Raw genomic sequence first — 15,785 nt, forward strand, 5'->3', positions numbered from 1 at the left:
ACTTTCAGAATTCATATTACGTTACCCGTTGAACACTTGGAATATTATTTAGACACACGGAAGGAATGCACTGAAGTGCCTGAACGTAGCCTTGGCTACCTGACAAAAAGTGCACTGAAGTGCCTCATATCATAGAATCACATGCAGCTCTTAACGGGGCTACTAAAGAGCTAAGAGAGTATCCGATCACAACTCAGGATACCCAACACCCGGACCTTAGCATGTATCACATATTAAATGAGCTCATAACACACATGACTATCCTAATGACATGTCACTTGTATCCTCAACTATTCCTAAGGTTCAAACGGGATTTTAGACTTCCAGACCTTTACCGGACGTACTAGCATAATGGTTTCTTTCACATGGCCAACGTCTCATAATCATATAGCAAAGCATCAAAACATGTTATATTGTCAACATAGCCAAATAAGCATATTAAGCATACATATATCAATAAATCATTTAATAACAATAATTAATGTATTTATTTGCATATGTACTTAGCTCGGTACAAAATATTGAAATTGAGCCTAAACCTCCTAAACCTTGTTCTTTTCTCGATCAAGGCCTGTATCTCAATTCTCTTAATCTATAATACCAAATTTAGCTCGCTTAATACATACATTACTCAAAATGACCCAAAATTCATACTTGGGTAAAATTACTATTTTACCCCTATACTTTCATATATTTGCAATTTAGTCCCTAGGCTTGAATAATACAATGTAAGGGATTTCTTAGATACCCAAGCCTAGCCAAACATTTTTCATGTTCATAACAGCCCACATTTTTCCTTCATTTCACATTTTCTATCCCTTTTCTACAACTTTTACAAAATAGTCCTTAAAGCCTTTTTCATGAAAATCTACTTAGTAAAAGTTGTTTACCATCCTTTAAACTCTCATATCCTTCTATAAATCATCAAAACATAAGCTTCTCATGTATGGGTAAATTTATAAACATGAACCCTAGCATGAAATATGGGTAGAAATAGAGAGCAAGTTACCGGGATTTAAAAAATATGAATAACATTAAAAACGGGGCTTGGGAGCACTTACTATTGAGCTTGGAAAGCTTGAAAACCCTAGCTATGGAGAACCCTAATTTTCGGTAGCAACATGGAGAGAATGAGCTAATTTTTGGCTTATTTTACCATTTTATTTCATTTATAAACTAAATGACCAAAATGCCCTTAATGCCTTTCCTTCAAATCTTTCCATACAAGCCCATTTTTATCCAAAAACTTAAAAATTGGGAAAATTGCTTTTTAAGACCTCCTAATTAATAATCAAAAGCAATTTCATACAAATTGCTTCTAGAACAAAAATTTTTCAACTTATTCAATTTAGTCCCTGATTTCTAGTTGAACACCTTATACTTAGAATTTCTTCATAAAACTTTAACACATGCATATATTCATATTCTAAACCTCATAAAAACCATAAAATAAATATTTTAACATTGAATTTGTGGTCCCAAAACAACTATTTTGACTAAGCCCTATTTTGGGATGTTACATGTCCTTAGCTTCAGAACGTTACAAGCTGAAAAATCCTATGTGACCTAAATATCCTTATACATGGATGGACATCATACTAAACATACGCATAAATGAATATTTTTATTTTGCTCAGATAATCAAAATACTTGTATGATTTATTGATGGATCCCTACAGGTAAGACCTTTAATACTTGTACACTTTGTAACATCCTAAAGTTAGATGTTTGAAGTCAATAGTCGTAAATCAGCTATTCATCACGTTAAAGTTATTAGTGAATGTGAAATACCTAATTCATGTGCTCCGAAGTTAATATTTGTGTCATATATGCTCAATGGTTCTCATTTTTTTTCTTGTTTTTGTTCATATTGCTTGAGAACAAGCAATGAATTAAGTGTGGGGGAGTTTGACTTACTGTAAATTGGTGTAGCATATTAAAATAATTATCGCACTTTAGAAGCTTGAAAATAAGCATTTTCAGTAGGTTTGAATTATGTTTTCTTAAGTTTTTAATAAGTTCAAAAAATGTGTAAATTGAGTCTTTTAATGACCTTAAGGGTCGAATGAGGCCTAAGGGTGAGCTAACGAACTTTCTGAGTGTGCATGAGACTTTTAAAAGGTATACTAAATTGATACTAATTGCTACATTGCAACATGGGATGATCGATGTCACAACAGGGAGAGCAGAATAGAAAAATCTCAAGATTACCTTTAATGTCACAACACATCCTGAGGGTGTCGCTACATACCCCTGAAGATATCCCAAGTGGAGTACACTAACTGCCATGCCGCGATACAAGTCCTGGTGTGTCACGACATAGACTCTAAAACATAAATTAAATATAAAAAAACGGTGTTTTGGACTGCACAATCAAACTTAATGTAACGCTCCAATATCATAAATAATTGTTTTTATATGGTTTTGACACACAAATGTGTATCTATTTTAGTGGTTAAGTGTTCTGGGAAGTGTCTGAGAAGTCTTGGGTTCAAGCTTTGGCTTGTACAAAAATTTTGTTTCTTACTTGAATAAACCCTTGTCTCTAGTCAGTAGACTTTTAAATAAAAATGGGTAAAACATGTCAGAATGGGCCTACTGGTCTAGTGGTTAAGGGGAGTGCAGTTGAGCAGGAGGTCTAGGGTTCGAGTGCCTGCACCAACATTGGACTTATTTTTATTGATTGGCCGTGGAAGAGTCATGGTTGACCAAACTTCTAAGTAGTTGAGTTGTAGGGGATGGTTGTGGCCAAATTTTAAGGGATTGTTAAAGGAATTTCGATTGTTAGGGGGTTTTGGGGAGTGATTTGAGAACTGGATTAGGGAATGAGATGAGACAGAACTGAAATTGAATCTATTTTTCCAAAATTTTGGACTCTCTTTCCAAATTCCCAAAGGTCTGACAGCAAAGAAATCCTTTCCCCTTAACCGAAATCTGTTCTTTTGACAATTCAGCTTTACCTTGTTTTTTCTCTTCTTCTCTCTAAAATTTTCGAGAACTGTGTTCTTCTCTGCCCTTTTGCATTTCACTCTCCCTTCTGCACTTTGCTATTTTTTTCTTCTTCCTCAAACTGTTCTCCTATGCCAAGTGTGTGTTAGTTGTGTTCTTGTTCTCTAGCTGAACCTTTTCTCAATTTCGGCTTTGAGCTATTGGTTTCTCAAACTTCAGTTGATTATCTCATACCTATTGATTTTGTTATTGATTTTTGATTCCTTGATCTTCTATTTTTCCTTTTCGGTTTTGACCCTTCTTAATGTAAACTTTCTCCTCCAATGATAGTAGGTTGTCTCTTCTTCTTTTACCCTCTCTGATCAACTCCTTCTATACTGGTCTACCAATTTTGGGTGCTAATGTATTCTGTGACTTTGCGTTCGGTAGGTGGTGTTTCGTTTTGGTTTCAATTTATTCACGCGGTATTGGTTAATGAGTGTTTCGCTTTGATTGTAGAAATTAAAAATTATTCAGCTTCAGCAATTTACGTGGGCGGGTCTCGATTGTTCAAACGTGGTACATGAATACGGTGAAGTGATGAAGTATTTCGTGTAGAGTCATTTTAAATTCATTAGACATATAGTTAACCATTTGTTATGATTGAACTCAGATTTGGAGGGCTTGAGGACTGAGTACGCGGTTCATAACTAAGTGTGGAAACACTGCCCAACTTGTAGATCGGCAAAAGCTGAAAATGTGACCATTGACACTACACGGGCGTACGCTCGCTCGTGTGGTAATCTGAATGCATAAACATGGGCGTTTGATCGTAAAGGCCACCATGAGCGATTTCATGGGCTTCGGCCGTTTTGGGCCATGTTGGGCAGAAATGGGTCATGTAGAGAATACTGGGCCAGGCTATGTATCCATGCGGCCAAGGTCAATTTTGGGCTTTGTAGGCCACACGGGCGTGTGGGCCCACATTATGGGCTTTGGGCCCATTTTCACCATTTTGACTGTTAAGGTTGCACGGTCAACTGAGACAACTATGGATCTACTGTTGGGTCGGTAAGTATGCCTAGACCCTAAATTAATTAAATGATTGATATGCCCCTATGAGGTAAAATGACTGTTATGCCCTTATGAGATGTATGATTGTATTTGAGCCATCCATTTCATAAATATTGCATACATGAATGATATTATGATACGATGCATGATATACTGCGTGGGGATGGGTTTATTATGATTATAGGAAGTGTACTGTACTAGTAGCTCTGTTACAAATACTATTTAGTGCCGCAACCGGAGCTATTTTGGAGTTTAGGGATCGGTGGGTTGATTTTATCCCCATATGGGGTGTGGGGCTGGACGGAGTTGAGTGTAGAGGCTGGTTGGGTAGGATTTCTGATTGCAAATTTGTACTACTACTGTCACTGAGTTGGGCTAAGGCCCACACTGATACTGTTACTGCAATGGGCTAAAGCCCTAACTGAAACTAAATTGTTACTGAAACGGGCTTAGGCCCAGACTGTATATGCACTGTACTTTGACTATTTGTTTATTAAGGGATTACACACTGAGTTTTCATAAACTCACCCATCTATTCATCTGTACAGGTAATCCGCGGGCTTAGGTCGGTCGGTGCTGCGAGGGACTCAAAGGTGGCCACACAACTGCACATGCTTCCACATTGGACTTTTAATTTATAAGTGTTTTAATCTGGGTATTTTTTTGTAATAAGGCCTCTTTAAGCTTTTATACTTTGATTTGGGATTTTATTATTTTAATTTATATCTACTAGCAAGAGGAAACAAGGTTTCAAAAGATAAATGTTTTTCAAAGCACCACGGTTACGCAACATGATTTAAAAACTTCGCAAGAAATAGTGTTTTAAAGTTAATAACAATTTAATATGGTTAACATTTCAACAACAACACATTTTTGGAAAATAAATGACATGTTTTAAAATTATCATTAAGTACCATGACCAAGGTAAATAAGAAAAAGGTTTTTCGATGATATTTTTTTTTGCGAAAAACACGTCAATGTGACATTGTCATATTCGACCATAACATCTAGGTCAGGTTTCGAGTGTTTCATTTAGTGGTATTAGAGTCAGGTTGCAAAACACGGCTGTGGAATTGGGTTTCTTATAAAACTTGGAATTTCGAAAAAGAACTGTTTCAAATGATTGGAAAGTATTTTGAAATGTTTTTACTGAATGTATAGTCTACCGAGTCTCTGACACCGATTCTATAAGTCCTCTGAAACTACTGTTTGTTTAAATTGAAATACTGAGACTTCTGTAGGCAATAGACTGTACTGAAATACTCTATTTAGGGTAACCTAAAACTGTAGTAAGATTGCAATCTGCAAAAACAAAACTCTGAATTACTGATAATATTTTCCATAAAGTACCCTTTAATAAACACTGGAACTGTAAAACTGATGCATAAAATTATAAATATAGATAATACAAAAATCGATAATGAGCACCAGAGATACTTGTAGAAGGAGTACAAGAAGCCACGGTGGAGGCATAGAGGTGCTCAAGCTAGGTCTTTGTCATCGGGCCACATGCCTAACGTTGAAGCTAGAGAGGCACCGACTTCACCTGAGACTGAGACTGGGTCTCATGATCATGCGGCCGGGGACGACGCATTGTCCCAAGCCATGCTACAGATTTTGGAGAGGGTCGCTGGGCCCAATACTGTACTGTAGGCTGTGGGTCAATTACAGAACGACTCCAGTCTAATGGAGCTAAGATTTTTAGGGGTGTTGCTAGAGTAGCCCCTAATGTGGCTGGATATTAGATTGAGGCCACAGAGAGGAAAATAGATGACCTCGATTGCATCCCAAAGAAGAAACTAAAACGTGCAGTGTCACTGCTGCGGGATGAAGCCTATCAGCGGTGGCTAACAATTAAGGAGGGTACTCAGCCCGACTGGTTGACCTGGGAATTCTTCAAGACTGCTTTCCAGGGAAAGTATGTGGACGCTAGTTATGTTGATGCCCAGAGGAGGGAGTTTCTGAACTTGACTCAAGGGGATAAATCAGTGGCTGAATATAAGGCTGAATTTTTACTATTTAGCCACTATGCGCTTGGGATGGTTGCAACTGAATATGACCGTTGCGTTTATTACGAGGACGACCTTAGAGATAGTCTACAAGTTTTGATAGCTCCACAGAAAGAGCGATATTTTGCTGCTTTGGTTGATAAGGTGAAGATCCCCAAAGATGTAAAGTGCGCTGAGCTCCAAAACCGTGAGACAGAAAATGATAGGAACAAGAGGGATTCGGAGCCCTCAAGTTTATTTTAGAGGCCTAAGAACAAGGCTAGAGTTGATGGGCCAGTTAGAGTTGGGGCCACTATTGCTGCTATTGGATCGCAGCCCTGTCCAGATTGTGGGAGACACCATCAAGGCTAGTGCTAGAAAAGGATTAGGGCATGTTTAAGGTGCAGATCATTGGAGCATCGTATCAGATTGTCCATGAAGGGTCTATCATATGCGAGCTACTGGTGTGGGTACTGTTCAGCCGCTGAGGAGTGTTCAGCAGCCACCAAGAGGCCGTGGTCAAGCCAGAGGTGGTAATGGTATGGGTCGTGGACAGAGGACACCGGGTAGAGTGTTGGTCATACTGAGGTGAGGCAGCCAGCTCTGGTTTATGCTGTACATTGCCAAGAGGATAAAGATGCCCCAAATGTTATCACGGGTACGTTCTTTCTCAATAATGTACCATATATTGCACTGATTGATGTTGGATCTACTCATTCCTATGTAGCATGTACTGTATCTAAGAACTTGGGTTTAATGGTTGAAAGCACTATGAGTGAGGTTACTGTGTTGAGTTTATTAGCGCAATCAGTGAGGGTAAATAAATTGTTCAGAGATGTACCTTTGAAGGTTCAAGGAACCATCTTTTTGGTGGATTTGATGTAACTCCCTTTTGGAGAATTCGACTTAATTCTGGGAATGGACTGGCTGGTTAAACATCAAGTGAACTTGGACTGTGCTATTAAACGGATGGTATTGAGGACTGTGGAGGGTGACGAGGTAGTTGTAATTAAGGATCGAGATTATTTGTCAAATGTGATATCTACATTAAGGGCCGAGAAATTGGTTAATAAGGGTTGTGAGGCATATTTAGCCTACATCGGTGTTTTAGATTTTGAGGCTTCTTCTGTTAAAGATATCAAAACAGTTAAGGATTTTCTGGATGTATTTCCTGATGAGCTACCTGGGTTACTACCAAACCATGAAGGGGAGTTTAGGCTTGAGCTCCTGCCTGGTATAGCTCCAGTATCCATCGCCCCTTATAGAATGGCACTGAAGGAGCTTGTGGAGCGTAAAGCTCAAATTCAAGAGTTACTGGATCGAGGATTATCCGACCAAGTGTGTCTCCGTGGGGCGCACCAGTTTTATTTGTGAAAAAGAAAGATGGATCCATGCGTATGGGCATCGATTATCAGCAACTGAATAAGTTGACCGTTAAGAATAAGTACCCCTTACCGAGGATTGATGATCTATTCGACCAGTTTTGATGGGCTTCGATTTTCTCTAAGATTGATCACCAATCAGTGTACCACCAATTAAGGGTGAAAGAGACTAATGTTTATAAGACAGTATTTAGGACTCCATATGGTCATTACAAGTTCCTAGTGATGCCGTTTGGACTGACAAATGCATTAGTAGCTTTTACGGATCTGATAAACTGAGTGTTCCAGCCCTATCTAGATTGGTTCGTAATGTTTTTTATAGATGACATCCTGGTGTATTCGAGAACTGAAGATGAACACAATGAACATCTCCGAATGGTTCTGCAGATTCTGAGGGAGAAACAATTATACGCTAAGTTCAGTAAATGTGAGTTTTAGTTACGAGAGGTAACATTTCTGGGCATGTGGTATCCGCTGAGGGGATTAGGGTTGATCCTCAAAAAATTGAAGTTGTTCTGGATTGGAAGCCACCTAAGATGTATCTGAGATTTGTAGTTTTCTTGGACTGGCGGGGTATTATAGACGTTTTGTTGAGGGGTTTTCGTTGATTGCAGCACCTCTAACTAAGTTGTTGCATAAAGGAGTACCTTTTAACTGGACTGATGCACAACAAGAAAGTTTTGAGAAGCTTAAGAAAGTTGTAATTGAGGCCCCTTGTTTTAATACAGCCAGATTCTGGGAGAGAATTTACTGTTTAAAGCGATGCATCACATGTTGGGTTAGGATGTGTGTTGATGGAAGATGGTAAGGTGGTAGCATATGCATCTCATCAACTTAAGATTCATGCGGTGAATTATCCGATGCAAGACTTAGAGTTGGCCGCAGTGGTATTCGCACTTAAGATTTGGAGGCATTATCTATATGGTGAGAAGTTTATTATTTACATAGATCACAAGAGCCTCAAGTACCTCCTCACTCAGAAGAAGCTAAATCTTAGGCACCGTAGATGGACTGAGCTGCTTAAGGATTATGACTATTCGATTGAATACCATCTTGGTAATTGTAATGTGGTGGCCGACGCACTGAGCCGTAGGGCTGTGATTGATCTGAGGGCTATGTTTGCTCATTACAGTTTATTTGATGATGGTAGTTTGTTGGACAAATTTCAGGTTAAACTGACGTCGATTGAGTAGATTAAGGGTAAATAGTTGGAGGATGAGTCACTGAGTCCTTGATTTCGATAGATTGAGAGTGGTAGCACATCAAATTTTGGATTGAATAGCGATGGGGTACTTTGTTTCTGTGGGAGAGTCTGTTTACCGAAATATACTGATATGAGGCAGTCTATACTGTAAGAAGCGCATAGTAGTCCTTATGCTATGCATCCTGGTGAGAATAAGATCTACCAAGATCTTAGTAAGTTATATTGGTGGCCGGGTCTTAAGCGTGAAGTTACTGACTTTGTGAGTAAATGTTTGATTTGCCAGTAGATTAAGGTTGAAAATCAGTTACCTTCAGGGTTGCTTCAGCTAGTTAAGATTCCACTTTGGATATGGGAAAGAGTGACTATGGACTTCTTTAGTGGCCACCCTTAATGCCTACTAAGAAGGATTCAGTATGGGTTATCGTAGATTGATTGACCAAATCTACCAATTTCATACCAGTTCGTACAAATTACTCATTATAGAAGCTAGCTAAACTGTATGTGGCTAAAATAGTGAGACTGCATGGGGTACCAGTTTCCATAATATCTAATAAAGATCCTCGCTTTATGTTTCAGTTCTGGAAAAGGTTACACGAGGCTTTGGGTACAGGGCTGGACTTCAATACTGCGTTCCATCCTCAGAAAGATGGTCAGCCAGAGAGGGTGATTTAGATACTAGAGGACATGTTGAGGAGTTGTGTGATAGATTTCCGAGGCAGTTGGAAAGACTACTTACCATTAGCAGAGTTTGCGTACAATAATAGCTATCAGTCTAACATACAGATGGCACCTTATGAGGCATTATATGGTCATCGGTGTTGAATGCCTTCGTGTTAGACTGAGTTAGGCGAGCAGCGTGTTCTGGGTCTTGAATTGGTTTTTGATACTCAAGCTAGAGTTAGACTAATTCAGGATCAATTGAAGGTAGCGTCAGAAAAAAGTTGTATACGAATCTGAAACGTAAAGAGATTGAGTATTCTGTGGGGGACTTAGTATTTCTCAAGGTCTCGCCATGGAAGAAGATACTGAGATTTGGGCGGAAGTTCAAGTTGAGCCCTAAGTTCATTGGGCCTTACCGCATACTGAAACGTGTGGGACCAGTTGCCTACCAGTTAGAGTTACCTCCAGAGTTGGACTAGATTCACGATGTGTTCCACGTCTCTATGTTGAGGCGCTATTGCTCTGATCCCACACATGTTATTTCGACTGAGGAGATAGAGGTTAAACTAGATCTGACTTTGAGGAGGAGCCAGTTCAGATATTAAATCATGATGTAAAAGTGTTAAAGAAGAAGTCTATCCCACTTGTTAAGGTACTTTGGCATAATCACAACTCAGATGAAGCTACATGGGAACCCAATGAGGTGATGCAACGATGCAACAACAATACCCTCATCTTTTTTGACTAAGTAAATTTCAAGGCCGAAATTTTCTTTTAAAGGGGTAGAATTACAACGCCTCAATATCATAAATAATTGTTTTTGTATGGTTTTGACACACATCTGTGTATCTGTTTCAGTGGTTAAGTGTTCTGGGAAGTGTCTGAGAAGTCTTGGGTTTAAGCCTTGGCTTGTACAAAAATTTTGTTTCTTACTTGAGTAAACCTTTGTCTCTAGTTACTAGACTTTTAAATAAAAATGGTTAAAATATGTCAGAACGGGCTTGCTGGTCTAATGGTTAAGGGGAGAGTAGTTGAGCAGGAGGTCTAGTTGAGTGCCTCCGTCAACATTGGAATTATTTTTATTGATTGGCCGTGGAAGAGTCATAGTTTTCAAACTTCTAAGTGGTTGAGTTGTGAGGGGATGGTTGTGGCCGAATTTTAAGGGATTGTTAAAGGAATTTCGATTGTTAGGGGGATTTGGGGAGTGATTTGAGGATTGGATTAGGGAATGGGATGAGATATAACTGAAATTGAACTCTGTTTTTCCAAAATTTTGGACTCTCTTTCCAAATTCCTAAAGGTCTAATGGCAAAGAAAACCTTTCCCCTTATCCAAAATTTGGGGAGTGATTTGAGGAGTGGATTAGGTATTGGTTAATGAGTGTTTCAGTTTGATTGCAGAAATTAAAAGTTATTTAGTTTCAAAAATTTAAGTGGGAGGGTCTCGATTGTTCAAACATGGTACGCGAAGGCGGTGAAGTGATTACGTATTTCGTGTAAAGTCATTTTAAATTCATTAGACATATAGTTAATCATTTGTTATGATTGAACTCAGATTTAGAGGGCTTGAGGACTGAGTACGTGGTTCATAACCAGGTGTGTAAACACTGCCCAAATTGTAGATTGGCAAAAGCTGGAAATGTGACCATTGACGCTACACGGGTGTGCGCTCACTCATGTGGTAATCCATATCCATAAACAAGGGCATTTGTTCGTAAAGGCCACCATGAGCGATTTCATGGGCTTAGGCCGTTTTGGGCCATATTGGGCTGAAATGTGCAATGTAGGCCCTACGAACTTGCGGGCCCCACACAGGTAAATCACGGATGTGTAGAGAATATTGGGCCGGGCTGTGTATCCACGCGACCAAGGTCAATTCTGGGCTTTGTGGGCCACACGGGCGTGTGAGCCCACATGGGCCTGCATTATGGGCCTTGGGCCCATTTTCACTGTTTTGACTGTTAAGGTTGCACGGGTAGCCCGAGACGACTATGGACCTACTTTTGGGTCGATAACTATACCTAGACCCCAAATTAATTAAATGACTGTTATGCCCTTATGAGATGTATGACTGTATTTGAGCCATCCATTTCATATATATTGCATACATTAAAGATATTATGATGCGATACATGACATACTGCATGGGGATGGGTTTATTATAATTGGAGGAAGTGTACTGTACTGGCAGCCCTTGTTCTAGACCGTATATGCTGAGACAACGCCCGTGTCTCCGCCCAATTCTGAGCATTCTATTTCTCAATTTTAGGATGCAGGGGATACACGGCCAAACTACATGCCCATGTGCCAGGCCACGTGTCACACATGGTCAAGACACACGCCCGTGTGTCAACCCGTGTGGGAAAAATAAGGTCATTTCCTAGTCTTATTTCTCACCCAAATTTAACCTTCAACCTACAACAACATTTGCATATATTTACCAACCAATTTAAGCCATATAAATCAAGCAAACATCAATAACATGTATGAAAGAACATCATATATATTCATATGATCAAACTTACCTTTTGGTAAAGACTTATATTTTACCCTAATTCAATCTAATCATACCTTATACATGTATGTATTAAACATGATATAACTTTATATTATCAAACCAAAATATACCATTACTAGCCATTCCAATGGCTAGATTACAAACATCCATTTACATATTATCATTTGTAAAATTAGTTTATACATGCCATTATGTCAAAATAAGTTTTCTATTTATGCCAAAACAAGTTGGAAGATAGTGTGATGATACTCCGTCCGATCTCCAACCTTTACGAGCTTCCCAGCACTATAAAATAGAGTAAAGAAAACCTAGTAAGCATTTAATGCTTAATAAATTTGTATAACAAGAATTGAACTTACCATATATTTTCATTTAAGATAAACATACAACAATGCATCCAAGCAATTTGGCTTATAGCCTATAACATAACTTCACCAATCATGTTAGTAAAGTAATTCACAAAATATCAAGAACATAGATGAGCTTATTATTAATATCTTTCATATATACATGCTTTCCATAATATTATTCCATATTACATGTACACTTTAATGACAAATCATTTTAAAGTTCAATTTAGCCATGTCAGAACTTTACCCGTTGAATTTATTTGAATATCAATGGATACGCTCATATAGTACACTTTAGTGTACACTACTATAATTCGTCAATTCATTTTTAGGAGTACCCAATTAGGGCACAAAGAACCTTTTCAGGAAGTTCACAAAAAACCTTTTCGGGAAGTTCAAAAGAACCATAACGGGAAGCTCCGGATAGCCATTATCGGGAAGTTCAAGTGAGCAGTATCGGGAAGATCATAAAGAGCCAATTTAACGGGAAGCTCACAAAGAGCCTTTATTTGGAATGCTTATAAGAGCAAAGGTGTATCCACAACAAATGTAGGATCACAACCTATCAAGACGCTCCGAAGTGCTATAACGGGAAGCTCGCTGAACAATATAACAAGAAACTCGAGAGGGCTAATAACAGGATGCTCTTTCGAGTTATTGTGTGTTTGCAATATATGCTGGACTACAACCAATACAGGAAATCCTGTATCCATCAACTTTCATTTATTCAAACGGGATTTGACATTTATTAGGCATTATCATATATTCAATCAATTTCACATACATGAAATTTATACAATTCACATATATAACATTTAATTCAAACATATAAATGTACACAATTTAGTTACACGAACTTACCTCGATACTTGTTTGTATACAAAATCTACTAATCTGAAACTTTTTGTTTTCCTCAATCCAACTCAGTATTAGGTCTTTCAGGATCTATATAAATGAATTTAACATCTATTTTCTTCATTTCATACTCAATTTAATTCAATTCATATCTTAGGAAAAATTACTATTTTGCCCCTATACTTTTCGTAAATGATGATTCTGTCCCTAGGCTCGGAAAATGAAATTCGTGCAATTTAATCCTTATTCCAAGCCTAACCAAAATTTTCATATAACTTTTACAGCTCATTTATTTCACAAAATTCAAAATTTTCTATAACTTTTACATCTTTACAATTTAATCCCTAAATCATATTTTCATCAAAATTCACTTTATAAAAGTTGTTTATCTATCAACAAACTTTCATTTTCTACCATAAATTTCAAAATTTCAGCATATTCATCCATGAAAAAACTTCTATACTTTGATAATTTTTCAAATTAATCCCCAAAATAGATAAATTAAGCTATTCTAATCTCAAAGATATAAAAATTACTAAAAATGAGACAAGAATACTTTCCCAATTAAGCCAAGAAAGCTTGTTTTCTCTTTCCTAGGGTTTCTATGTATATTTTGGGGATGAAGATGATATATAATGATAATATTTCTATTTAATTATTTATCATCCATTAATTATTCCACTTTCCAATTTAGTCCTTGCCTTTTTCTAATTGTCCATGGATGATTCATCAAAAATATCTACTAACTTTTCTTTAATGGTCTAATTACCATATAATGACCTCAAGTTTTGAATTCCATAACTATTTGATACTTATATATACTAGAACTCAACTTTTTCATTTTATGCAATTTGGCCCTTTCCATAATTAAACATATAATCGGTAAAATTTTCTTATCAGAATTTCATATGACATTCCTATCATAATGCAAACTATGCAATAATATTAAAATAAGTTTTCTTTTTGGCTTAAATTTGTGGTCTCGAAACCACTATTCTGATTTCACTAAAAATGGGCTATTGCAACTCTTCCCTTAAAGAATTTTTGTCCTCAAAAATCTTACTAGTAAAAAGATTTGGGTATTGCTTTCTCATGGTATCCTCTGGTTCCCAAGAAGCTTTTTCAATCCCATGTTGTTACCAAAGAACTTTTACTAAAGCTACCTTTTTATTTTTTAACTCTTTTGTCTCAAGTGCCAAGATTTTAAGTGGTTCTTCACTGTAAGTCATATCAAGCTGAATCTCTACTTCTGTTAGAGATATAACATGTGAAGGATTTGATCGATATCGTCGTAGCATGAACACATGGAAAACATTGAATTTTATCAAGCTCAGGTGGTAATGCTAATCAGTATGTAACAGGTCCAATTCTTTCTGTGATTTCGTATGGCCCGATGAACCGTGGACTCAATTTTCCTTTACGGCCAAATCGAAGAACTTTCTTCCAAGGTGATACTTTTAAAAATACCTTGTCGCTGACTTGAAACTCCATTTCTTTTCGTTTAAGATCGGCAAAAGACTATTGACGATCTGAGGCTGCTTTCAAACTATCTCGAATTACTTTTACCTTTTCTTTAGTCTCACAGGCTAAATCAACCCCGTGTATTTTTTTTCACTAAGTTTTGTCTAGTACAACCGAGTCTACATTTACGACCAAATAGAGCCTCATATAGTGCCATTTTAATGTTGGACTGATAGCCATTATTATAAGCAAATTTAACTAAAGACAGATATTTTTCCCAGTTACCTTTAAATTCAAGTACACACCACCAAAACATATTTTATAAAATCTGTATAACACATTTAGATTGTCCATTAGTCTGAGGATAAAATGCAGTACTGAAATGTAACTGTGTACCCAGAGCTTCTTGCAATTTATTCCAAAATTGGGTCGTAAATAGAGGATCTCTGTATGAAATAATAAAGACAGGCACTCCATGCCATCTAACAATCTTAGAAACATATAATTCAGCCAATCTATCCAAGGAAAAATCCATACGTATCCGAATAAAGTGTGCAGAATTTGTAAACCGGTCGATAATTACTCAAATAGTATCTTTCTTCATCGGAGACAAGGGTAACCCAATACAAAATCCATGGTAATTCTTTCCCATTTCCATTCCGATATTGTAACTGGCTGTAATAATCTCGAAGGTAACTAATGTTCAGCTTTTACTTGCTGACATATCAAACATTTAGTTACATATTTAGAAATATCTAGTTTCAATCCTGGCCACCAGTACATCTTTTTCAAATCATTTACATTTTATTACTTCCTGGATGAACATACATAGTACCATTATGAGCTTCGATCAAAATCTTCTGTACAAGTTCTGAATTCTTTGGTACACATATTCTACTTTTAAATAATAAACAATCATCATACCCAAACTAAAATTCTGAATCAGGATTCAACTCACATTGTTCTCTTTTAGTTTGTAATTCACTATCATCATTCTGAGCTTCACGGATTTGTTGTAGAAATGTCAGTTTAGCTTTTAACTCAACTATAATTGAACCATCATCTAATAATGACAATCGAGTATTCATTGCTCGCAAAGCGAACAAAGACTTTGTAACACCCCTAACCCATATCTGTCACCAGAATAGGGTTAAAGGCGTTACCGAAAAATCGAAACAGTTTTCAAATAATTCATACACATCATCCACAATCACAATCAAACATCAACATAGAGTCCCTTACATAGGTCAACAAGACCTTGAACATACCTTAGAAAGGGGTCGGGACTAAACTAAACTCATATAAAATTTCTCATAACTTAAAAAAATTTCAAAGTTATACAGGTCACACACCCGTGTGAACAAGC

The 15,785-nt window shown here is 37.3% G+C and overlaps 1 protein-coding gene across 1 annotated transcript; it reads left to right on the plus strand.

The window, feature by feature from the left end:
• Positions 1 to 6,908: 6,908 nt before the first annotated feature.
• LOC108477767 (uncharacterized) lies at positions 6,909 to 9,248 on the plus strand. Its single transcript, XM_017780264.1, has 2 exons — positions 6,909 to 7,235; positions 9,153 to 9,248. The coding sequence occupies exons 1-2, from the start codon at positions 6,909 to 6,911 to the stop codon at positions 9,246 to 9,248; spliced, it is 423 nt and encodes a 140-aa protein (XP_017635753.1).
• The last annotated feature ends 6,537 nt before the right edge of the window (positions 9,249 to 15,785 follow it).

The sequence above is a fragment of the Gossypium arboreum genome, chromosome 1 (assembly GCF_025698485.1).
Source record: "Gossypium arboreum isolate Shixiya-1 chromosome 1, ASM2569848v2, whole genome shotgun sequence".
In the NCBI taxonomy this organism is placed as follows: Eukaryota; Viridiplantae; Streptophyta; class Magnoliopsida; order Malvales; family Malvaceae; genus Gossypium; species Gossypium arboreum.

Excerpts from the sequence above, each read along its gene's own strand:
- LOC108477767 (XM_017780264.1), top strand. The coding sequence starts at position 6,909 with ATGGACTGGCTGGTTAAACATCAAGTGAACTTGGACTGTGCTATTAAA. Across the intron at positions 7,236-9,152 it reads TCCTGCCTGGTATAGCTCCA|TTCTGGAAAAGGTTACACGA; the intron begins GTATCCATCGCC and ends TTTATGTTTCAG.